Below are 26,951 nucleotides of genomic sequence, written 5' to 3'. Positions count from 1 at the left end.
TCCCCGAGGACCAGTTTAAGAAACACTGGTTTATGGGATTATGGGAATATCAGTAAATAAACCAGCACTGCATGCGTAGTCTGCAGTTTACTGTAAAGATCATTTCAGATCATAATCTTTCCTTCTTGTAAATGCTTCATGGTAGATTTTGAAGGTATGCTTGTTTTTGTTTTGCTTTGTTAAGCATGTCCATTTAAAGGCAGCTTCAAGACACAGGATATGACAAGTATGTTAAAGGAATGCAGTTAAAAGTAACAATCAAGATAATATATAAAAATATCAAATAATAAAGAACAATAAGCATATTTAAAAATACAGCAAGTTGAAAATATAAATGTAAAGTGACTGGGAAGTGACAGTACAGCCTGAGTATAATGACGTACCAACACAATACATGGATATATTGTCCTCCTGCTTCAGTTGCTCCTCACCCACCAACTGAACCAAAGCTGTGTTCAAAGGGTAGTTCACTCTGGTTTCGCCTCCAACCACATTCTCTCTATCACATGGTTCTGTGCATGTTTTAAGAATAATGTGAGTCATGATTTGAAATAGGCCATAATCATACGAAAGATGAATTCAGTCTTAGTGACACATTACTGTTACCCTTGTAGATGGTGTCTGAATGTAGGCCTGCTGGTGAAGATTGTATGTGGGCAGTGGTGGATCTAGGCAGGTCTACATGGGGTGGCAATAGCGTGACAAGAGATTTTGGCTGGGTGGCATGGAGGGGGGTATGTGGGAATTCTCATAAAGAAAGACAAATGTACTGAACAACAGATCCACAAATACATTTTTGCCATATCTTTCGAAATAATGTTACAGTTTTTCATCGATTGATTTGGAGCATTTCTCACATCAAACAACAAGCGTGATCCATTCACCATATTGTGACTGCGGCAGATTGGTGGATTTACTGCGATTCTCTAGCCTAGTCCTGCTATATAAAATAGCCCGACCATACATACTTCTACAACTGAGATTCCTTCAGAGATACACATATATAAGAACAACTACACTACTAACATAAACACACACACACCAACACAGAAGAGAATGTGCTAAAGACTAATATCAGTGCCATACCATCCTCGATCGTGCTGGTTTCTAAAAATGAAGCTTAATGAAAATTTGAATATTAGATGAGCAAAGTGATTTGATTTGTTTATCTATCCCAAGTTGTGGTCTAAAACCAATGAGGCCACCACCCATTGTATCTGCTTTAGCGGAAATACACTCCTTCAACCACTGAGATAGCTTTCACCTTTTCTCAGCCCTGCTAAATAATTATGTTATGCAGTCTAACAGAGTCTAGCTTCAAAATGTGTTTGGTGACTGGTGCCATACATTTCACTCACTTCTATACCACAAGTTGTTCTCAGATGAGCTTGACTGGTTCTTTCTTACCCTGATTGAAGAAACCTATTGCTTTTATGGTTAAATAAAGACATTTATAATGACAGGTTTTCGATGTTCTCCAACTTGAACATGAACACAGCCATTTAGTTATCAGGAGCTGAGCTAAAATAAAACAGCAGCTGAATGTCCAAATGAGTTTAAGTGAGACATTAAAATGGGCAGATATGGGCCACCCATGTTGTACCTGTGTGCCACACATATGGGCTTGTAATCTGGGAAGAGGTGGAGACACATTGTCTTAACACTCTGGGTTGTAAATTGAACACTATAAGAGTTAATAAAGACTAACACTGTAAAAACAACACTCACTGCACACTGTAAAGTGTTAAAGGTAACCCTGAATGGTGTGGACCCATATAAACACCATGCAGTGTTAATTTAACACTGGCACATTTGCTGTGTATGATCCTCTGAAAGGCCATGATGACAGAGCTGTCAATAAAATCCTTTTTGTGATCCTATCCTCTCTCACGTGGCTCATTTTCCTCACCTGAAATGACTTAGTTATATATATATATATATATATATATATATATATATATATATATATAATGAGAATAAAGCTGTACTCAAGTTTTAAATTATACTAAAAATACACAAGACAGGTTTGTATGCTTGATTTCATAATATATATGTATATGGCAGAAATTACTTCTGTGACGCAAAAAAGGTGTGACAGATCAGTCTATATAACGTGTCTGAGTGGAAATGAAACTACAGCAAAAACTTGATTCACTGGTCTGAAGTGATTTTACTCTGAAGTGGATTCAGTGCAAGAGGTGAGTCTGCTACTCCATGGTCTCATTCTCTCTCATTCGGTTTAGAATATAACATAAACATTTACATGAACATTTTTATAATAAAACATCATTAAAATTAAACTTAATATCTGTATTAACTTGGACTGTTGTCACATTTAGTTTTCTGTCCAGTAATAAAATTGAAACCAAATTGTTCTTCCTTGTACAGAAAACATCTGTTTGTCAAAGAAACTACTGGTTTGTAGAATATGGCAAGAAGAATAAGCTTGACTGAAGTTTTACAATATTTAAAGTACTGCATGGATGTTCAATCCCATTTGGAGCGTGACAACACATGCAGAGATAGTGGGACATACATCATGTACCATGGTACTACATTAAGAGCTGCAGTAGATATTGAACAGAACGGATTTCAGCCGTCCTGCGATGGTATGCTTGGACCTGGAGTCTATGTCAGTCGGAGCTTTCTGAAGGCCAGAAGATACCCAATAAATGTACCCTTCTATGAGCCGAAAGCTGTACTCAAGCTGAGGGTTCAAGTAGGAAAAGTAAAGATTATAAACTACCAGGGACACCCCCTCCAAAAAACCTGGCATGACCATGGATATGACACAGCCTGGGTGCCCCCCAACTGCGGAATGGTTCCTAGCGGCTTGGAGGAAGATTGTGTTTGGGATCCCAGCAGGATCGAAGTTTTAGAGATAATCCCTGTGTAGTTCTTTATAATCTTCTCTTACCTATCACATTAAAAATAAATGTATCTCTCTCTCTCTCTCTCTCTCTCTCTCTCACACACACACACACAAAATCAGGAAATCAGAGGAACAAATACCATCATTTTAATACACATAAAAAGTTAAGGTGATGCCTATTGCTTGACACAAAAACCAAACACTGTACTTCACCAAAGATATCAGCAGATCTACGTGTTTTTCATCTATTACTCCTGTTCTCAAGCAACTTCACTGGCATCCAATCCGTTCTCGTATAGATTTTAAAATTCTTCTCCTAACTTTTAATACCTTACACAATTTGGGCCCACCATACCACTCTGAATAAACTCTTTGAACCATACTTACTGTCTCGCTCTCTCCGTTCTTCCTCTGCGGCTTTTCTCTCTATACCCTCTGCATCACTCTCCACTATAGGATGTAGATCTTTTAGCTGCAGTGCTCCTCGGCTGTGGAGTACTCTTCCTCTTCACATGCGCACAGTCACTTCTCTTTCTGAGTTTAAATCTCTTCTCAAAACCCACTTATTTATAATGGCCTTTCATACATAACTCGCATCTATTAGTTTCTTATTTATTTGTATTTGATATATATTGTCCAGTGTAATTCATTGTATTGTTTCATCTATTGTATTTATATTGTTTGTTTCGATTTTTTTGTTTTATCTATTTTGTTCTATTTATCTATCTTTTATTGTATTGTTATATCTATTGTACTGTGCGTAAAATTATTGCTTTTAACTTGTAAGGTGACCTTGAGAGTTTTGAAAGGCGCCTTTTTACAAATAAAAAGTATTATTATTATTATTATTATTATTATTATTATTATAACATTTTTAAACATTATTTATAGTTGTTTAACTTACACTTCTAATGTACAAATTATTCATTTCCAACAAAAAACATTTAATTTCAATGCTTTCAAAAAGTCTCGATGGAAAGATACCAATAATAGACAACATTGCATTTTAAGTAAGGATGTTACTTCTACCAACAGGGGTCCCTCCACCCCTGTATATATATATACTCAGCAAAAAAAAGAAACGTCCATTTTTCAGGACTGTGTATTTCAACAATAATGTTGTAAAAATCCAAATAACTTTACAGATCTTCATTGTAAAGGGTTTAAACAATGTTTTCCATGCATGTTCAATGAACCATAATCAATTAATTAACATGCACCTGTGGAATGGTCGTTAAGACCTTAACAGCTTACAGAAAGTAGGCATTTAAGGTCACAGGTCTAAAAACGCTACACTAAACACTAAAGAGACTTGTCTACCGACTGTGAAAAACACCCAAAGAAAGATGCCCAGGGTCCCTGCTCATCTGCGTGAACGTGCATTAGGCATGCTGCAGGGAGGCATGAGGACTGCTGATGTGGCACTGATGTCCGCACTGTGAGACGCCTAAGACAGCGCTACAGGGAGACAGGAAGGACAGCTGATCATCCTCGCAGTGGAAGACCACGTGTAACAACACCTGCACAGGATCGGAACATCTGAATATCACACCGGCGTGACAGGTACAGGATGGCCACAACTGCCCGAGTCACACCAGGAACACACAATCCCTCCATCAGTGCTCACATCACCATCGGACTGAGCTTGTTGTCATTGCAGGCAATCTCAATGCCTTGCGGTACAGGGAAGACATCCTCCTCCCTCATGTGGTACCCTTTATGCATGCTCATCCGGACATGATCCTCCAGCAGGACAATGCCACCAGCCATACTGCTCGGTCTGTGCGTGAGTTTCTGCATGACAGCAATGTCAGTGTTCTGCCATGGCCAGAGAAGAGCCCGGATCTCAATCCCATTGAGCATGTCTGGGACCTGTTGGATCGCAGGGTGAGGGCTAGGGCCGTTCCCCCCAGAAATGTCCAGCAACTTGCAGGTGCCTTGGTGGAAGAGTGGGGTAACATCTCACAGCAAGAACTGACAAATCTGGTCCAGTCCATGAGGAGGAGATGCACTGCAGTACTTCAAGCAGCTGGTGGCCACACCAGATACTGACTGGTACTTTTGATTTTGAGCCTCCCTTCATTCAGGGACACATTGTGAAACATTTTTAGTTTATGTCTTATGGTGTTGACTCTTAGTGTTCATACAAATAAATTTATTTACACATTAAGTTTACTGAAAGTAAAAACAGAGGACATTTCTTTTTTTGCTATATATATATATATATATTTGAAGAAAACACTTAAATGAAAAAATAAATAAAATAATGTCAAATAAAATTACTGAAGGCATATATTAAAACTTACTCTCTGTATTCTTGTACATTTATAGGAAGCATTAAAAAAGCTCTGAGAGGATTGTATCTCAGGCACTGTAAAAAAAAAAAAATCCATCAAAAAACCAAAAATGTACTGGCAGAAAATTCCTAGCACATGTTAACGGACTTTTAAGGAAAATGTTGTAAATATTCCAAGGAATGTTGTTGTTCCAAGGAATATTTCTTAAATAATAGTTTATTTTCATGTTTAATTCTTCATCCTGCCAATGAAGTTTGTTTGTTTAATAAATGGTTTTGTTCACAAAACTGCAAAAAGTAATTTGAGAGCATAATGATTCAGCACAGTCATTGTTTTTCATGACTCAAAGGCCCATAAACATGCAGTTATTCATCTGAAGCTGGATTTGAACCAGCAACCTTTGGATTACAAGCCTAAATACTGAAGCTACTGAATCACACACTTACACTGACTCAGCTTAAGTTGTAACTTTTCAAGTGGAATGAATTGCAATGTAACTGACAATAATACTCATTAAGGTCAATTCATTTACAGTTCCTACTTTCAGAAGCCAGTTAATAAATCGAATTAATTTCTAAGTGTTTCTCCTGTAATATGTAATACCTGTAAATTAATTTCCAGCAAAGCATTTCAGGCAAGGCAGTGCTCATTTGCACAGATTATAAAGTTTGTTACACTCTGCAGCTCCTGGACCTGCCCACTCTCCTGAATGCAGTGGTTCCTAGTAGGATCTTTTGGTTTGTTTTTTATGCAGTGAACTTCTCAAGATGAATCTGCAAGGAATTTAATGGTAAAAATAAAAGAAACACCTTCTCAATGCTTATTTTTCTGTCCTAATATTGCTGCCCCCTCCCCGTAACAAACCATCACAGATGTGGACCAGTGTGAGTTTATTTCTAGTGGCTGCAGTGCTAACTCTGCCACTGGTCCCCATTTTACCCTGTATATGAAACTTCTCTATCAAACTGGATAAAGATTAACATGACACCCAAGAGTCGCCAAATTGCCCATAGGTGTGCATGTGTGAGTGAATGGTGTGTGAGTGTGCCCTGCGATGGGCTGGCCCCCATCCTGGGTTGTTCCCTGCCTCGTGCCCATTGCTTCCAAGATAGGCTCCGGACCCCCCGCGACCCAATAGGATACGCGGTTTGGAAAATGGATGGATGGATGACACCCAAGATAGAGCAATTGCTCAAGGACCTAACAGAGTAGGATTATTTTTGGCATTAACTGGATTTAAACCAGCAATATTTTGACCTCTGATACAGATTCCTAGCCTAAGAGCTATCACTCTGGGCCATTAAAAATCTAATAATACATGGGAGAGACTGTGGCATTCCATTTTCTGTTGTGGTGGGGTTCTAAATATGGGGTTTTTTACAGTGTGGATGAGCTAGGAATGGTGTGTGCATGATCATGTGTGTGTTTAACTTTAGCTTTACTGTAGCCTTGCTGCTATGGAAGACAAACGGCGGTGGATGGGAGCAGCTGAAAACATCGCTTTTCTTCACCTTTCAGCTTGTTGAACAGCTGGTTTGGTTAAGGACTCTCGCCAGCTCTTTACCAGTAAAGGTTTAGTAGAGATTACAAGCACTGCTGTTCTTTTCCGTCACTCCACCTGAGTTCACCATTTCTGTAACAGAACCGTCTCTTTGCTCTTAGTGTATAGACAGGCTCCAGCTCCATGTTAATTATACTACGACAGCATCATTTTCCCTGCTGTTGTGTTATCAGTGTTTTTTTGAGGAAAATAGGGGCTGAATCTCGTTATACTTTTTTTATTCACACATACGTCCATAAATACGTTTCTATCGCAGGTCTATTTTAGCCACGAATGTGAGTGAAATGCTCACGCTTACCTTGTACTGGTTCTGCTCTGTGGACTGGATGCATAGACTGGGTGCTTTCTGTTATTGTTGAATCATTGACGTTGTGCTAGTGTGGTAAGCTAATTCGGATTTACAATGGACACACTCTACAGTATTTTCGCTTTTGTTTGAAATTCATCACATTGTTTCTCACGACCGATTACATCCCCCCTCAAGCTAATGCTAAGCTAGCATTCGCTAAGCTGCATGATGCTACAAACGGACTGCAAGACAACCACCCAGACGCTGTGTTTCTCATTGCGGGGGATTTGTTGATTTCCCAACCAGCGGAAATAACACGTTGGATCATGCATACTGCAAGATGATGAGGCTTTCTGCACCGGTAACCGAGATGCCTACACAGCAGCCAGGTCCAACCTGAGGAGAGGCATCAGAGGCGAAGCGCTCCTACAAAGACTAAACCGAGAAGCATTTTCGACAACAACGACCCCCGGCACATGTGGGAGGGAATCAAGTCCATTATCGACTACAAAAACAGCAACACCTGTCCAACCAGCGCAGTGACCTCATCCTTCCCCGACAATTTGAACCACTTCTTGGCACGGTTCGACAAAGACACCAACCATCAGCACACCAAACTGGCCCTGCGGAAGGCACTACCAAACACCCTGGTGATCGTGAGGTGAGAAGGGCCCTCAGGCTCATCAACCCCAACAAAGCAGCAGGGCCTGACGGTGTCCCGGGACGAGTCCTGAAGCACTGTGCAGGTCAGCTGACTGCAGTCTTCACCAGCCTGTTCAGCATCTCCCTGGAACAGGTCACCGTCCCCACCTGCCTCAAATCTGTCACCATCATCCCCGTCCCTAAACAGGCAGTGGTCAGGAACCTGAATGACTACCGTCCAGTGGCCCTGACCCCCATCATTATGAAGTGCTTTGAGCGGCTGGTCCTAGCACACATCAAGAACAAAATCCCTCCCTCCCTGGACCAGTTTGCCTACAAGTCAAACAGGTCAGCAGAGGATGCCATTATAGTGGCTCTCCACACTGCCCTATCACACCTGGAGCAGTGGGTCAGCTACGTGTGGATGCTGTTTATTGACTACAGCTCCGCCTTTAACACCTCCCCCCCCCATCAAGCTGGCCATCAAACTTCACAACCTTGGACTGTACACACACCTGTGCAACTGGGTCTTGGATTTTCTCACCAACAGACCACAGACAGTGTGTATGGATAACCACACCTGCACCTCCATCACACTCAACACTGGAGCACCTCAGGGCTGTGTGCTCAGCCACCTCCTCTACCCCCTCTTCACACACGACTGCAAACCCACCCATGATTCTAACATCATCATTAAGTTTGCAGACGATACAACTGTGATAGGCCTGATCTCAAACAACAACGAGTCAGCCTACAGGGAAGAGGTCGAGAACCTGGAGCGCTGGAGCCGAGACAACAACCTCGTCATGAACTCCAAAAAGAGAAAAGAGCTGATCCTGGACTTTAGGAGACAGAAACACATGGGCCACCACCCCATCAGCATCAGTGGCGAGAAGGTGCAGGTGGTCCAGAGCTTCTGATTTCTAGGGGTTAGTATCAGCCGAGACATCATGGACATCAGAAAGAAGCTCCACGTCCTGCGGAGCCTGAAAACAGCACGTCTTCCACAGCAGCTGCTGGTGAACTTCTACAGGTGCACCATAGAGTCAGTAATCACATACTGCATCACTGCGTAGTACTCTGGATGCACCTTGGAGAAGAGGAAGACCCTGCAGTGCATCATCAAGTCAGCCCAGCGGATCACTGGCACCCAGCTTCCATCACTGGAATAAATCCATCACACCCGGTGCAGCCGCAGAGCTGAGAAAATAATCATGGACCCAACCCACCCTGGACACACTCTTTTCACCCCTGCCACCCGGTAGATGGTACAGAACCCTGAACACATGCACAACCCGGCAGAGGAACAGCTTTTACCCTACAGCTATCACACTTCTGAATTCAAAGCACTCATCTCTAACATTCTGAATGTTTGTGTACTTAAACCTGCAGTATAACTCTAATTCTACCTCTGTGAAATTGCTCATGCACTGCACTTTATACAGTATCATAACCATTCATGAGTATGATTATATTGCACTAATTATATTTATTAACTTATTCACTGTGAATGTGTGTATGTGTGGGTGCGTACATTTTTTATTCTTTGGATTTTATTGTAAATTTTGTGTATCTGCTAGCGCGCTCCAAACTAAATGTCATTGTACTTGTACAATACCAATAAAGCATCATTATCTTTAGATAAAGATAGATATTTAGATAAATAATGGCTTGGACTGGGGAGAGACAATACTAAGTGCGAGATTGAGATGCATTACATATGATGCTCCAGCAAAAAGCCATGTTGAAGCGCATCAAATAATTTTCAGGTTACTGTGGCTGTGACAAATGCACCCAAAAAGGCAACTGACCTCACTTTTAGGGATGATGTCTCATTTAGAGAGCAACACCAGCCAGAACACCTGGAAAATGCTGTGTTCCTTTCCAGCTACCTCCAAATAGACATGATCAGGTCTTTCCCTGCAGACTACATGCACCAGAGTTGCCTGGGAGTGATGAGAAAAATGCTCCTGCTATTGTGGTGGGGCAAGTCAGGGCATAGGCTCTCTCCTGCTCAGCAGAGGGAGGTCGATCGGCGGCAAAGGGATTTAAGAAGTGACATACCTAACATTTTTGCCAGGAAGCCACGCAGTCTGGAGGAATTGGAGAGGTGGAAGACCACTGAATTTAGACAGTTTATGCTCTACATGGGCAAAATTGTTCTCCGAGGAATTCTGCCAGATATCTTGTATAATCATTTCATGGCATTTAGTGTGGCAATGTGTATGCTAGCGTCTCCGCATTTAACACAAACTTATGGTACGTATGCCCATGCACTCCATACATACTGTATGTCGTTGAACAAAGATGGCACAAATACAGTAAAGAATTCCTGGTTTACGATGTGTATTCACTGCTTCACCTCACAGCTGATGCCACCACATGTGGAGCTTTGGACAAATGCAGTGTTTTTCCTTTTGAGAGCTACCTGCACCACCTGAGAAAGATGGTTAGATCGGAAAACCATGCCCTAATTCAAGTAGCAAATCGGCTCCAGGAACCTTCACAGATACAAACGCCAACAACTGAAGATGGACCAATACCTATGAAACATCCCAATAATGTTTACATTGTTAGCCCAACATCCTGCTGTGAAGTTCTAGACAGGACCAACTCGGGAAAGCTCTTATTTAAGGTCTTCTCACAGTTGAAATCATACCTTTCCAAGCCATGTGAATCAAGGATCTATGGAGCCAGAGTCGTTCTCTCTATCCTCCATAATCTTGCTTAACAAATTGAATTAAACATGTACATAGTATTATTTTTTCTGTCATTCTCATATATTTTCTCACATTTCTTAAATGCTCGTGCTCTTGACCCTAATTTTTAAGGAGTGTGTGTTTTCCTTTTTGTAGTGCAGGTTCATTTCTACGTAATTCTTTCTTTAAAAGAAAACTCAATTGCTGTGGCTCCTGCCTCATGGATTGAAGAGATTAATGGGGTAAGGATACACGTATACACATGGTAAAGTCCATAGTAATGCAAAAAGTAAGACATGTGATTCACTTTTTTGTGAAATGTTTTCGGTTCTGATTTGCTATTGGCCCGGTAAAAATGGTCTCCCAAAGGCCAGATAAGCATCTCTGGAGTAAACATAAAATGATAATCATCTCAGCGACTGGTGAGAATCTGATCGAAGATTGTCATATAGAGGTTCACCGCATTTATGTACGTAAAGTATATATTCACCATTACGTTACTCTGACCTTAGACAAATACAAGACAGCCAGAGAACGTGCTCAAAGAGCCCCATAGACCTCAAATGTGGACAGTGCGGAGGAAGAGGTAAAGAGGTGTAAAAGGACCGTCCCAAACAGACACAGGACAGACAGTGAAAGTAAACACGTGTGACTGCTATTTCCTATATTGCTTCACTGTTAATGTAAAGAAATTATGTTAAATACTCATATATTTACTGGATCTTCCTGAATTAACAGGTGACAATATATAAATTTTCCCAATTTGTATTTTCACTATGAACATTAATGCTCTAGAATATTTCTGAAAGGCAAAAGATGTGTAACAACTAAAACTACCAACAACAGCTACATCACTAAGTAAGAACCTGCTCCTTTGCTCGATTTAAAACTAAAAAGTACACATTTAAAAGTACAAATTTAAAACTAAAAGTACACATTACCTTCACACAAGACAATTACCTGGCTAGTGAGCTGTACATTAAAATTCATTATGTAACTGTGACTGAAATTTATATCATTCTTTCATCTTTATCTGAGAACAGACAAACCATCCACTCAGGGCACAACTATCCCCGAGTCAGACTTTTCAGATGTTTATCCTTCAAATGGTATGTGTGTTCAGCTTCTACCTGTCTATTAACATTAAAAAAATATTTCTCATGTTGAGTAATGTGAGCACCTTAACTAAAACTGGCTGTGAAATGTTCAGTGTTGTACAATTTTAAACCAAAATTTGACCAATGCGTAAGTCTGTGAAAATGTGAAGAATAGTCACAGTCAATTGTGTAAGACGCAATAATTATAGCAATATAATACAATTTATCTTACAAATTTGTATCACAAACAGACCACAGATTTGAAAGCAGCCTCGCAGAAGGTGCAGTAAATGCAGGTAAATGTACAGTTGCATTTTTTTTCATTATTATTGACAGTCCATGCCAAAGAGGAATTGCGATTGCCTTACGCTACCGCAATGCATCTTGCAACAAAGACTCAACGTCTACATTTTCTTCTGGAATACCATGCCTATGCTTGAATGCCACTGAGCAAATAATTGAATATTTAAATAACTTTTTTTTTATCTCAATTTTTTCAGACCTCCATCAATTAATAGGCCAATCTGAAAAAAGAATCATGATGGCAACTGAAAGGATGCAGGCAGACACTGCAAACAGCGTTAAACGCCTGGTCCAGACCGTTCAAAAAAATCCCCCAGGCCTGTCAGACACGGAGACCATGTCTTCTGAGAAGCCCTGCAGGACAGTGCAAGAGCTTGAGGGATTCAAATTACAGTTGGAGAGTCCAGAACAAATACAAAAGACGGTATGTCGATATGCCATATTGCTGTTTAAAAAGGTTTGTCTAATTGCAACTGTGGTAGAAAAATTTAGAATATAACACTTAGAATAAAAGTCGGACCTCTCAGTTTGATGAGGTAAAGGAAATCTCTTTTATTCTCGCAACTCAGCAAAGCGCTCTCATCACACTCTGGCATTCGGTACCAAATCTTTTTTAGCTCCCCGAGCAACCAGTTGATATACCATAACTCCCACTTCACAGTAAGGGTGTCTAAATCCTGATTGGTCACAACACACCAATGAACCAAGCTTAAACGTATAACAAACACAATTCTCGAATTCTATTGGTTCACCTTGGTGGTGAGGTAAAGTCCACCCATTCTACTCAGTCTACCAGAACATGTCTCGACTGCTAGGCTCCTACTGGAGATATGAATATAGATATTGATTACATGACATTGAATCACTGTAAATACTCAGTTGTCCTTTGATTAATGATTAACGTATTGACGTATTGTCATTGAATCACTGCCAATACATGGTTAACATATGATTTGTATGATTAACAATTATTTATACATTTGCACTACCGCATAGCTTGCTATATATTGTTTGCCACAACTATTCTATAAAGCTATAACTCGCTGTGCACCAGTTGGGGCAGCTTCGAATCTCTCCCTGCAGGTGGTTTCTCCCCCCCCTTTGTTCCGCTGTCTGCCTCTCCAAGGCCCGAGCTTTCCTCAGGGTCTGCGGAACTTACTGCAGGCAGCTATCTCGAAGCGAGGTCACACAGTATTCAAAACAATCTCTTCTTGCCTAAGGCCTAAAGACACACACAGTCCCAATATGCCAACCTCCCGGGCCTACCGATGTCCAATTTTAATTCCACATTCCCCCCTTTTGAACATGCGAAATCCGCATAGTTCACAAACAATCAGAGTCCGCAGTGTAGTAAAACGCCGGACCATTGCGCAGCGGGTCGAAGCGGGCTGGTGGCGGCCGGATGGAACAGGAGTCACTAGCGGTGTTGGCGTTGCCGGTCGCATGGACAACAACCTGGGGCTGAGGGTCGTAGAGCCAGGCGGGAAGAAGAGGATCATCCGCGTAGGGAAGAGGGGGAACCCGTAGGAACATAACAGAATTTGCCTGGGAAGACAGAATACTAGAACAACACCTAAACAGCAAAAAGATTAGCAGCAACACTACTAGCAGTAACACTACACTAAAAACTAAGGGTCTAAACACCCCTGATAAACCCGGGATCAGTGAGGAGAACCAGTAGTCCCAGCTGTACTCAAACAGGCCATGCTCTTTGTGTACCTCAGACATCTGCTTGTGCACCACGTCCTCTAGATCCTGCACAGCCTGAGTGGAATCAGGGATGTACGTGCAACATTCTCCAACAGGAGATCCAATGCCATGCGGTTTTGCAGAGCTACCTGCCTAACCGCCGACAATTCACCCGAGACGGCCTTCACGGTGTCAAGCATTTGATTGGCCACCTTTTCAACTGCAGTCTGCAGGGCAGTCACCTCTGTCTGAAGGTCTGCCACCACAAGGGATGGAATAAATACCCCAAACCATTGTTCAGTCCGACTAAGAGACCGTCTGCTGCGTGTATATGCCCGCACAGCTAACGACATCTGCGCCTCAGCTCAGCAGTCACAGCTCGGGCCAAAAGCTCCACAGCATTAGCATCGGCATTGGCATTCATCACCTCCCTTTTCCCTCGGTTCAAAACTTGTCGTGGGTTGGGCTCTGTTGGAGTACAGCGGGTGACACAACCGGAATAAGCAGTTCTCCACCACAATATGCCATCAATCCCAAATGTAACTGTGACAATAAAAATGGCTATCAGGGCAAGGCAACACAGTTGTGGCCCTTTCAGGGGCCAGTCTCGAAAGAACCACCAGGGTTGGGCACACGTCTGCAGTGGACTTGATGGATCCAGGCGTCGATTCCCTCCACTTTCACGGCGTGAGGGGTCACCATCAAGACCTGGTGGGGTCCCCTCCATCTCGGCGTGTTCCATCTTTTCCTCCTCAGGTCGCGAACCAACACCCAGCTCCCTGGCTCGAGCGGTGTCACAGCTCGTGGCAGCTCTCCCTCTGGATTCCTCCAATTGGCATGAACCTGGTCCCAGGCTGCACCTATCGCCTGCCGCAAACCTGTAAGATAAGTCAGCAAATCCCCTTCCACGGTCTCCAGTGTGACATATCGCGAGGGAGACAAAACACGCATCGGCCTTCCCGTCAACACTTCGAAAGGAGCCAACCCTGTCTGGCAGTGTGTCCTTGCTCGCATGAATAACAAAGCCAGGGGCAGGGCATCCACCCAGGGCAGGCCCGTCGTCTCTGAAATTTTCGCCAATTTCAGTTTAAGTGTCTGATTTGCTCTCTCCACTATCCCCCCACTCGAGGGGTGATATGCACAATAATGCTTCAAATCAATTTGCATCCAATGGGACAATTTAGCCAGGATCTCTGCGATGAACGCAGGACCGTTGTCTGTGGTGATTTTAGATGGAATGCCCCATCGTGGAATCACCTCCTTTAACAGACATTTAGCCACACTCAGAGCATCAGGGCGACGGCAAGGAAATGCCTCCACCCATCTGGAAAACAGATCTACAATCACCAAGCAATACTTATATCCCCTGCACGGCGTTAGCTCAATGAAATCCATCTGCAGGTGATCGAATGGGCTTTGGGGACTCAGGGTCACTGCAGGGCCGGTTGGGATGCCCTTTCCCACATTGAATTTCATGCACACCATACACTTCCCGCAGAATTGGGCAGCAGCTGTGGCAAACCCAGGGGCATGCCACACCCGAGTCACAGCTGCCACCATCCCGTCCCGAGACACATGATCCAGGCCATGAACGGCTTTGGCCATCCCTGGATACGCAGATCTAGGGAGATAAGGTTTGTTAGTCCCAGAATGTCGCCACACGCCTTCTCTATCACTCCATGCCCCGCTCCGTTTCCAGCCGTGGAGCTCAGCCTCCGTTGCACCTGTTTGAATCAAAACAAGGTCATTTTCAGCGCCTGGTTTATCGACATTCTTTGCCAGTAAAACCTTATTCCCAAACCCAGTGGAGTTCTTGGCTAAACTTTTAGCCCACTGGTCTGCGAGGTCATTTCCCTGACTGATTTCATCAGTCCGCTTAGTGTGGGCCTGGCACTTCACTATTGCCACCTGTTTAGGTAGCATGAGAGCGTCCAGTAATTGTTCCACTAACTCATGATGCTGAATGGGTTTTCCAGTGCTGGTGCGAAAACCTCTCTGCTTCCACAATGCACCATGATCATGACACACCCCGAAGGCGTATCTTGAGTCTGTGTAGATAGTGACTTTTTGTCCCTCAGCCAATTTGCAGGCCTGTCGCAGTGCAAACAGCTCAGCCGCTTGTGCGGACCAATGTCTGGGCAGAGGCCCTCCGTCCACAAGTAATCCGTCTTGCATCACCACGGCATAGGAGGTCGCTGGAGATCCGTCCTCCAGCCTCAAAGAACTCCCATCGACAAACAGGATGTCGCCTCCTTCCAGTGGGATGTCGGTCAGATCCGGCCTAGGCCTGCACACACAGTCGATGACCTGCAAACAATCATGCGGTTCTCCGTCCGCCTCCATGGGAAGGAGGGTCGCCGGATTCAAAGCAGAGCATCTTTCCACAGTCACATTTGCCAGTGTTAACAAAACATTCTGATAATGCACCGATCGCGCAGGCGTCAAATGAGATGTCCTGACCTGTGTCAGGATTGCGTGCACTGCATGGGGAACTCGAAGTTTCAGTGGATGTAACTGGACTAGATCTGCGCTTGCCATCACTGCCTCTGCGGCCGCAGCTACCGCTCGAAGACAAAGGGGTAATGCTCGAGCCACCGAGTCCAAACGCTTTGAGTAGTATGCAACCGGTTTGCCCCTTTCCCCATGATACTGAATCAGAACTGAAGTCATGAACCCTTTTTTCTCATCTACATACTGCACAAATGGCTTTCTATAGTCAGGCACCCCCAAAGCTGGAGCTGACATTAACGCTTGTTTTAAATCAATCAGGCCGTCTTCAGCTTCGGACGTCCACGTCAGTCTGTCTGTCAGTCCTAGCCCAATTGTCAAGTCAATCAAGGGCTGTGATCTCTGTGCATAGTCCTGAATCCAAGTCCTGCAATAGCCAATCATGCCAAGGACTGAAAGCAATTGCTGTTTAGTTTCTGGTTTGGGCATCTCCTGTATGGAGGCCACTCGATCTGGTCCTAATGACCTTCCCTCACTTGTCAACACATGTCCAAGGTATTTAACCCTTTGTGACACCAGCTGCAGCTTTTCTTTGGAGGCTTTGTGCCCATTTTCAGCCAGGAAGTCTAACAGAGCTCTGGTGTCCTGTTTACAGGACTCGCAAGTGTGAGAGCAAAGCAACAAATCATCCACATACTGTACCAGTGTGCTACCCCCAGGTGCAGTAAACCCCTCCAAATTTTTTGCCAGCTCCTGCCCATACACGCTAGGTGACTCTGTGTAGCCCTGGGGCATCACTGTCCAGGTCCACCTCTTCCCCAGAAAGGTGAAGGTGAACCAGTACTGGGAATCTGGATCTACTGGGATAGAAAAGAAAGCATTAGCCAAATCAATGACAGAGAACCATTTAGCCTCCGCTGGTATGGAAGCCAGAATCGTAACTGGATTGGGTACGATAGGAGCCCTGGGGTGTATGGCTGAAATGACACCCCTCAGATCTTGTAGAAACCTCCAAGTAAAATTTGCCTTTTTCACGTGTAAGATTGGAGAATTAACTGGAGAATAGGCTATTTCCTTAGTAGCCCCCCTTTTCACCAGATCTGCATGTACTTCTCTCACTCCCCCATCTGCATCTCTAGATAAGTGATACTGGGCCTTGTGAGGCCGAAAGTCAGACTTGGGGTGGACCACCAAAGGCTCAGCTGACACCACTCTACCAAAATCATTTTTCCCTTTTGCCCACAAGTAATCAGGTACCTTCCCTAACCAGTCTAGCAGTGGATCAACACTTTTCTCCTTACCTCCCTCTGCATCTCCCTTTCTCTACACACTGATCTATTTTGTACCTTTGCACCTGTCCATCTCCACACATCCACCTTCCATCCTCTACACACACCCACTCAGTCCTTCTCTCACACTCTGCGACTCAGGGTCCTAAGTCCTTCCATTCTAGTGACCCCTTTTTCCCATATGATTCATGGGGGACTGAACCTCCCACATATCACTGCTCCTGGGTGGCTGACAAACAGACAGATGCAGCAGACCTGTCCTCTGCCACATAGAGGTAATCAAGCATAACAGTCTCTCCCAGTTTTCCTGCCGCTTCGAAATCCTTTATCCACTCAGCCCCTCCCGTTCCAGGAGGCTGAGGAGTGCAATGCAATCTTTCAGGCTGTTCTTGACCTTCAGGGATACAATCTCTCAGAATTGTGTCATCCGCTAGCCACCAAGTGGCAAAGTTTTCTTTCTCCTATGAGCAAAACAGTCCAAAGCCTCTGAAGTCACAGTGAAACCGTCTTCTTCCATTTCCACCTTCATCCCCAGCTTCCCCATTAAGTCCCTCCCTAATAGGTTGACAGGACAATAGGGGGAAACTAGGAACTGGTGCTGACACACAGTGGCTCCTGGGCTCCGTTCCACTAATAAAGGTTCTGTTTCTTCTAGGAATCCCGAGGCACCGATTATTTTCACAGTTCTGCCAGTGGTGGGGACTCCTGACACCTCCTCCTCTCTGATTGTTGACCTTGTAGCTCCCTTATCCACAAGGAAAGGGATTTCCCTTCTCTCCACTCTCAATTTAAGCAATAGGTCATCTGCCAAGCGTCGGATCAAGGCGATGAACTGACCCTCTTCACCACCCATCCTTGCGATCTCCTATTGGATAGGACGAGCAGGCTCACAGGTTAAAACATCCACATTATGGGTGCAGGCACCCATATCCTTGCCCATATATTAGTTGTCCATGTACATGCAAGTCATGGAATGCGCTCAGGTCACATTTGTGTAGAGTCCATACTAGAGAAACATCACGGCAAACATTGATATCAGCTACATTCAGCTGTCATGTTTGTGGGTTCTCTGAAGCTGCCTCTGAAAAGGAGTATTTCACTCATATAAATTTGCATCTCAAAGCCAATGAAATGGTCCCTTGCATGTTCAAGGGTTGTACATTTAGGACAAATATTTATGGGACATTTAAATCACATAAAAATAGAAAGCACCTTGGTTATTCTTACAGTGACTTTAAACCTGGAATCGTTGCAGAAAGAGACAGTTTTGAAAGCTCAAGTGTTTCATGTGAACATGGAGACAATGAAGAATCAGAAGCCCAGCTTGAAGTGCAGTCTAGTTTTCAGAGAGACGTCTCAGAAATTTTTGAGAAGATGATAGAAGAGAAACTTACAGCAGTGTTACTTAAGCTGGAAAACATACTCCATGTTCCCAGTAATGCAGTCGATATGCTTTTACAGGGTCACATGTGTGTGGAGTTTGCATGTTCCCCCCATGTCGTACTCTGGGTACTCCAGTTTCCCCCCACAGTCTAAAAACATGCTGAGGCTAATTGGAGTTGCTAAATTGCCTGTAGGAATGCATGTGTGTGTGAATGGTGTATGACTGTGCCCTGCGATAGGCTGGCCCCCCATCCTGGGTTGTTCCCTGCCTCGTGCTCATTACTTTTGGGATAGGCTCTGGCCCCCCCATGACCCAGTAGGAAAAGCGGTTTGGAAAAAGTATGGATGGATGGATAATCTAACTCTTGATGCAAAAGAAATTGAGGAATTGGCCTCTGCCTTCTGTCTTTCTAATCCATTAACTAAAGCAATTGGAGATCAGGGACCACTTGGCACTGCTTTTAAGCGGAAACAGTACTTCAAAGACAAGTTCCAAGTAGTTGAACCAGTTGAACATGTTTTGGATAAGGAGCGCAACCATACCTACCTATATGTACCATTATTGCAGTCATTGCATCAGCTCCTTGGCAAAGATGGTATAATTGATGATGTAGTAGAAAACTACAGTGCTCACCAAAATGAAACTGCACAACAAGAATACAAGTCATTCCAGGATGGAGAGTTTTTTAAACAAAATGAGTTTCTATCTTCAGGGGAATTGAGAATAAATGTCACCCTTTATATTGACGATGAGTTTGAGGTGTGCAACCCTCTGGGTACTTCCAGAAAGAAGCATAAACTTTGCGCTATGTACTGGATTTTGAGCAACTTACCCCCAGGCCAGCACTCCTCTTTGTCATCCATCTATTTAGCAGTACTGTGTAAAAGTAACTACATCAAGGAATACGGATATGGAAAAGTGCTTGAACCTCTTTTGCGTGATCTAGTTGGCTTGGAAGAGCATAGGGTATTTGTCCCACAGATTGGAAAAAATATTAAAGGCACAGTACAAAGTGTAGCTGCAGACAATCTGGGTGCCCATAGGATTGCGGGCTTTGTGGAAAGTTTTTCAGGAATTTTTGCACAGGGCATCTCAGTGATTTTCAGACCAAGCAGGTTCTCTCAGGTGAGTTTAGTCTTCGATCCAAACACGAACACAAAGAACATGTCAAACATGCAGCGGAAAGTGGAAAGCCTTGTTTTGGATTGAAAAGGCCATGTGAGCTAACAGAAAATCTTTCTCATTTTAATGTGACAACTGGATATCCACCTGATGTACTCCATGATCTGTTGGAGGGTATTGTTCCAGTGGAACTTGCAGAATGTCTGGGCGTGTTGATATCCAAAAAATACCTCTCTTTGGACACTTTAAATAAGGTCATTCTCAATTTCCCCTACAAAGGAGAAGATAAAACAAACCGTCCCCATGTTGTGAAACAAAAATCTTTAAGTAAAAACACAGGTGGCAACGCCGCTGAAAATTGGACCCTCATAAGATTACTGCCTTTCATGATTGGAGATGTTATACCTGACAGTGATACAGTGTGGGAGATAATTTTGGATTTAAAAGAGATAGTGGATAGTTTAAAAGAGATAGTGGAACTTGCCGTTTCCCAGATCCATACAGAAGAATCCATTGGATATCTTCAGTTCAAAATACCTGATCACAGACAGAAGTATCAAGAAGCATTTCCCAACCAAAAACTTCTCCCAAAGCATCACTTTTTAGAGCACTACCCACACATGACCCGATGTTTCGGTCCTCTAGTTGGAGTCTGGACCATGCGGTTTGAGGGCAAACACAGTTTTTTAAGAAAGTTGCCCAACACACCAAGTGTTTCAAGAATGTTGCTCTAACACTGTCAAGGAAACATCAGATGATGATTGCGTATTACTTACACTCATCACATCCACAGAAACCGGGAGTTGAAGTATCAAGCGTATCGAGAGTCTCTGTTGAGGTGCTGAATGATGATGTATCATTGCCTCTCCAGCAAATGTACCCAAACATGGCAGAAGTAAACATGGCTAACAGTGCATATTGCAAGGGGATCAACTATAGAAAGGGAATGATAGTCATCTGTGGATTAACTGATGGGCTACCTGAATTCGGAGAGATAATAAGGATATGTGTACTTCAGGATACTCTGAATTTCATAGTCAGGATGTTCTCAGCGTGGTTTAGGGAGCACTATCGGGCCTTTGAACTGCAACCATGTCCAACTAGCACAATGTCCCTGATAACACATGACAAACTGGCAGAGAAGTACCCATTACATGACTACTTCGTTGGGCCCCTTCGACTGGTCACGTTTAAAAGATATCCTTATATTACAAGCACGTGTTGAATATGTGAGTAAACGGCTTTAATTGATAGCTTACTAAATGTGCACTTTATTCTCATTAGCATGAGCACCTACTGTAATACTAAGGTAATACCTGTCACCTCTTTCCACTTGGCTGTTTACTAACCTGTTTCTGTGCATGCACTAACTCTATGTCACTGGTAGGGCTGAGCAATATTTTAATATTCTATCGATATTCTGATAGACTAGATATCGTCTGGGATTTTGGATATTATAATATCAGAATATAGCATAAGTGTTGTCTCTTCCTAGCTTTAAAGGTTACATTACACTAAAGTGATGACATTTCCTGAACAAGTAATTATTTGCCTTTACCCACAGTTGTTATAAATGCATTGCAGATGATTATTTATCAAAAATCTCATTGTGTAAATATTTTGTGGAAGCATCTTAGTCATCACTGTGGTGTTCCAACACAGAGAGGAATGATTTCTTTATTTTGAGAGGTTAATGTAGAAGAAGACTTCTATTTTGGTAACCCCCTGTGGTGGGCTTTTATCGGTTGTTCCGGTCAATATGTACATTCATACTGTGCCACGAGGGGCGCTAATTCTTCCCATCTGTAGCTGAGAGTGGATGGCTCGTGTAGGGTTTTGTTTGGTTCGTAAATAAAAGATATACATTTCTTTTTACCATTCTGCGTCTTGTGTCCTTCCAGTTGTCTGCTTAAAATTAATTCCGAACATAGTTGTGCTTAATACACAACAATCACCACTATATCACGATATCAATATTGAGGTATTTGGTCAAAAATGTCATATTGCCTATTCCAACCTAAAGCAACTAATTTGAACACCATTAACAATAGTATGACAATTCATTTTTCATGCTACTATCGTTATGTCACTGGCTTCTTGTCTGTGGATTGCTCAGTGTTTGCTTCACCGTCCTTTTTGTTTTACATATAATCAATGTCAGTTGGTTGCTTTCTAATTTAAATGCTTTTAATTTATACATATTTAATGACTTTATACTTTTATTTTCATCTTTTCTAGACTGACACATTTGGATGATGGCTGCACCAGTAAAACTGCGGATTATTCTTGGTTCCAACAATGCTGAAAAACTGACCATAGAATCAGGCATGCCAAAGTCTGTTGAGGATCTTTCAAACGAAATCAAACGTCAGTTTGATATAGAGGGGGACATTAGACTCCAGTACATGGACAGTGACTTTGGTAATGAGTTTGTTAACCTTAACCAAATTTGCGACATTCAAGACAAGAGCACAGTGAAAATCATCCGGTTGTCAGATGCTCTACACCTCAGCCAAAGCAGCATGAACCAGAGTGGGGATGAAACATCTTTGCCATCATCTTCTGACACAATAATACTCTCCTCTGATTCAGAAACTCCTCGATCTCAGTGGCCCACAGAGTTCCAAGTCCCAACCTTTTCCTATGATGTGGAGATGCAACTTCGAAGTGCAAACCAGGACTTCATATCAAATGGAGTTCTTCTGTCCCCCGGTCATAAACTTAAATCAGACATCTTGGAAAATCTGGCTCAGGAAATCATCAAGTTCAAGGCATATCCCTCAAACTTAGAAATTGAATCTGTTGCTGAAGCTTTAATCAAAGCACATCCATGTTTGAGAGAACAGGGATCCTTCAGTGGTTTCTACGGCTGGAAAATAAGTCTTAAGTACAAGATGGCCAACTACAGGACAAAGCTTAGAAACTTGGGGTGTCCAGAACTGAGCATCAATTCCCTCAAGCACAAACCTGCAGATAGATGTCAGCCTGCCTACGATGTCAAAAAACCGAGGAAAGCAGAAGTAAATTTTTGTCCTCCCTATCCTGCTGGAGAGACCCAGGACAGTCTTGAAGGTGAAAGATTGGCATTGTTATCTGAGGTCAAGAAGAGACATAATGATAAAGTTGTCAGAGAAAAGATGGCCAAGACCTTCGCATACAGAAGACAGGAGGTCGTTAGAAACAAGCCCATGATCGTGGAGTTCAAGATCAGATGGCCAGGACTGTTCACTGTGGCAGAGGTATGAAATGCTGCTTCAATAATTTATTTTTTTGGCAATTCTGCTATATTGGATAGTGACAGTGTAGAGAGAGGACGGGCAGGGGAGAGAGAAGGGATGACATGCATCAAAAGGCCTAAGGTCGGATTTGAACCCCAGCTATAGTCAATATTTGTTGTCATTTGATACAATGTAACATCCATCCATCCATTTTCCAAACCGCTTATCCTACTGGGTTGCGGGGGGTCCAGAGCCTATCCCAGAAGCAATGGGCACAAGGCAGGGAACAACCCAGGATGGGGGGCCAGCCCATCGCAGGGCACACTCACACACCATGCACTCATACGGGTAATTCCAATTAGCCTCAGCATGTTTTTGGACTGTGGGGGGAAACCAGAGTACCCGGAGGAAACCTCACGACGACATGGGGAGAACATGCGAACTCCGCACACAGGTGAAGACTCGAACCCGGGTCCCAGAGGCGTGAGGCAACAGTGCTAACCACTGCACCACCATGCCGCCCAACAATGTAACATATGAATGGTAATCATTTTGTGTAAAACGTAACCATGGCACAGGAAGTACTATTGTTTAGAGCACGGCCTGTTTTTTTGTACATTCTTGTGTGAGTATTTCTGTTTTAAATGTTAACATTATTTGTACCTATTAAAAAAAAATTATTTGTGGAAATTATGTTTTCAGATGGAAGCAGAATTTGTGAGGATCACTACTCGTCCCCTTGTCTCAAAGTTTCATGCACAGCTTGACCAACATACTGCCCAGCTCTTCAAAGTGTTGAAGAAGAAAGGAGGCTCTGCAGGGAATAAAATCAGCAGGATTTTGCTCCCAATCAGACAGGTATCCATAGAGAAACTTTATTTTAATTATTATAAGTTGATGCCGACTAGTCAGTTTTGACAGGTATAGTGAAAAGATAAGTCAGAAACCCTAACCCTAATATTTCTTTTTTTCTCTCTTTAGAATGAAACCATTGAAAAGAGGAGAGAGTGCATCCTGAAGGCACTTTGTATCTATCTGAACGAAGACCCGAACATCCTCTTCAAAGAATGGTTGGTAATTTTAATAGTTTAGTTTCTACCTGTAACAAATCAAATTTTGAATAACTAATCTTGTTACTTTGTTAAAATTTGCATGGAATGAGTTTTAAACTTTTTTGGAAATCTAAATACACTCACTGAGTATTTTATTTGGCACCCCTGTGCAATCCCATACAGCAGCTCTACCATACATTCTGCTTTTACTAAGCTTATACATGTTAATTCTTTGCAGAGAGTTGAATCCGGTCAACTGCACTTGGTTATATGTCTTGAAGACGTTTCGCCTCTTTTCCAAGGGGCTTCATCAATTCATACTCTTCTGACTAGATTAAGCTAGTGTGACTACCTGGTGGGGAACCCGGTTTTTAAGCTCTTTGGGGGTGTCCCCAAGGCCACTCACGTTGATGGCTCATTGGTGCCCTGGGTGGGGCTTGGTTAGTGCTCCATTCTTTTGTAATGACAGTCAACTCCAAGAGATATGTTAGATAAAATATCTCTAAAGTTTGATGGAATCACTTGGCCTTATCTTATTTGTACACAAATAGCACTTTTTGAAGCATCATGTATGAAGGTATTATTGGTGAAAAAGGTTTGAGCGCATGTAACAGTAGAATTTGTAGTTGTGTACAATGACTTGTATCTGTAAGTATGAGTTGTGAACTTGTACAATGATTTTTTTACAGAATTTTTTTCACAAAAAATCTACAAGCACACAACTCATACTGACACACATATACAAATCACTGCACACAACTACAAATTCTACTGTTACAGGCACTCAAACTCTTTTCACCAATAATACCTTCAAAATCATGCTATTTTCATTAAAGGAAACCAGAAAGGCAAAAGTTAATCTTTGGAATTCTACAAAATCTGTGATTTCATAGATTGGTTGTGTCTTTTCTTTCTCCTCTATGTAAAGGATACTGATGATACTGCTGTACAGAGGGAGCTTGAGCAACTTACCCTTGGCATCTACAGCGTCAAAGTCGAGGGAGGTGATGCAACCACTCCACCAGCTGATGTTGGAATAGTGATCGAGGGTGTTGAAGTTCTGCATGACCTGGGAGATGTCACCTCTGCATGTGCACTCTTAATGGGTGTGATATATGCACTGAACCTGAGTTATCCTATGGAACTTAAAGCCTTCTTTGAAGTACTTCAGAAGCTCTTCCTTCAACTGGATGCTACCAGACTCTCAAGCAAGGTACAGATGCTCAAGAACAAACTGTATGAATGAATGAAACAGAATGCTGCAACACGAGCTGACTTGTTTGTAAAAATGTTTCTAATTTCTAAGGTTTTTTCCTTCCATATAGTACCAAATTAAAAGTTGACAGCAGCACGTGTGTTGTTATGGGCAGATTGTAATGCTGTTACTAAAAGTCTGTTGTATTATTGGGCTGTATAAAGGCAGTTTACAACTGTTAGTGTTGTACCATGCTGCACCATAATGTCTATTAGGGTTAGTTATGGGCTTTTATTTTGGACCCAGTGGCAACAAGATGTTAAATGAATATTGTTGAATAAAGGAAATAAAAATATGTCTGGTGTACCAAATTCATTTGTGTGGAACCTGTTGACAAAATAGAATTAGGTCACACTAACTACTATAAAATAAGTTGGATGAAAACATATTTCAATAAATTGAACTTAAATTTTTTATTTTACTTCTACTAAGATATATATGTTTAGAGGACGAATGTAAAATATGTAGCCTGTAACTACATTATTTATGTCCATATAACATAACTGAATTAGATTAGGTAGGCTTAAATATCTCTTGTTGATCAGAAGTTATTTTATCTAGTTGGGTCAATTCACAATATGTTAATATAATACAAGTTCATAAAGTTTAGATGAACTTAACATTTTTCCTTTTAACTAACATAGTACAATTTCGTGGAACCCGTTGACAAAATAATTTTAATTAAAGTCAACGTTTCATTTTTTTGAGTGTATGAAGTAGTCGCAGTAGGCCGTCCGCAATATGTTATGCGGTAGTACAAATGTATGAGTAGTTCTTACGTTAATCATATTAATCATATGTTAACCATGTACAGTATTTACAGTGATTCAATGACAATATGTCATTGTGTCAATCATTAGTCAAAGAACAACCAAATATTTACAGTAATTCAATGTCAATATAATCAATTTCTACAGTCAGACGGCAAACTGTAAGGTGCACACATGATGGGAGAGTTCTACAAGCTAGGAACATGTGAGGACTGGACAGGGCACACACAAGACATGTTGGTTATGGGTAAACATACACGCCACGATCAGGAAAACAACTGACCATAACCACAACAATACAAGGGCTATTTACAATTACAGACACAGGGCTACATACACGAGTGCTCGCAAGGCATGCTGGGATGCGCGGATCTCCCTGATGCTACACTACACTGAATCCTGCCCATATCCCCCACCACACGATCACAAATATTTTCAGCGGCAAAAAGTACCCATCGGCCATTCCCCCCTGTTTGAGCACCCGTCTGAAAAGCCTGTTAATGATGAAGCCTGCAAACTCCTAATAAATGCCACATTTGAAGTGTCACTATTGAATAAATTACCTGTCATTTTGTGGACCATGGTAAAAGAGCACTTCATGCAGTCATAGAAGTGACCCTATCACAACCCTGTCCATCCGACAACCCACCGAAACTCAATCTACTGCAGACTCCTCACAAATGGTAACACAAATAAACAGTTAACACTAGATGCGCCGTGTTGGTTTTACCTACTTATAGTGCGACTAGGCGGTCATAAGAACACTAAGTCTTTCGATAAGGACACTGTCACTGACACATAATGACTGCTAGATGGCGCTTTTTGCACAAAAGAAATAGTTTGGTTATAAGATCAGGGTGCGTTTGGCCAATGAGTCATTCATTTCCATGTTGATAGTTTCTGACTGACTCGACTGAGAAAATCATCTGAAACAGACTAGTTTCATTTTTATTTGATTTGTTTT

At 42.4% G+C, this 26,951-nt stretch overlaps 2 protein-coding genes across 2 annotated transcripts; one reads left to right on the top strand and one right to left on the bottom strand.

Moving 5' to 3' along the window:
• Nucleotides 1-12,342: 12,342 nt before the first annotated feature.
• LOC125722760 (protein NYNRIN-like) lies at nucleotides 12,343-16,770 on the bottom strand. Its single transcript, XM_048998959.1, has 2 exons — nucleotides 14,149-16,770; nucleotides 12,343-13,305 (listed from the first exon to the last, which is right to left on the bottom strand). The coding sequence occupies exons 1-2, from the start codon at nucleotides 16,690-16,692 to the stop codon at nucleotides 13,084-13,086; spliced, it is 2,766 nt and encodes a 921-aa protein (XP_048854916.1). The 5' UTR covers nucleotides 16,693-16,770; the 3' UTR covers nucleotides 12,343-13,083.
• Nucleotides 16,771-22,477: 5,707 nt separating this feature from the next.
• LOC125722817 (uncharacterized) lies at nucleotides 22,478-24,295 on the top strand. The gene is made up of 4 exons (XM_048999001.1): nucleotides 22,478-22,931; nucleotides 23,613-23,768; nucleotides 23,892-23,980; nucleotides 24,265-24,295. Exons 1-4 carry the CDS (start codon nucleotides 22,587-22,589, stop codon nucleotides 24,293-24,295), a joined length of 621 nt encoding a protein of 206 aa, XP_048854958.1. The 5' UTR covers nucleotides 22,478-22,586.
• The last annotated feature ends 2,656 nt before the right edge of the window (nucleotides 24,296-26,951 follow it).

Source organism: Brienomyrus brachyistius, unplaced genomic scaffold, assembly GCF_023856365.1.
Source record: "Brienomyrus brachyistius isolate T26 unplaced genomic scaffold, BBRACH_0.4 scaffold42, whole genome shotgun sequence".
NCBI classification, from domain to species: Eukaryota; Metazoa; Chordata; class Actinopteri; order Osteoglossiformes; family Mormyridae; genus Brienomyrus; species Brienomyrus brachyistius.
The sequence above is the reverse complement of the archived record's forward strand: the minus strand, read 5'-3'. Positions and strand labels throughout refer to the sequence as shown.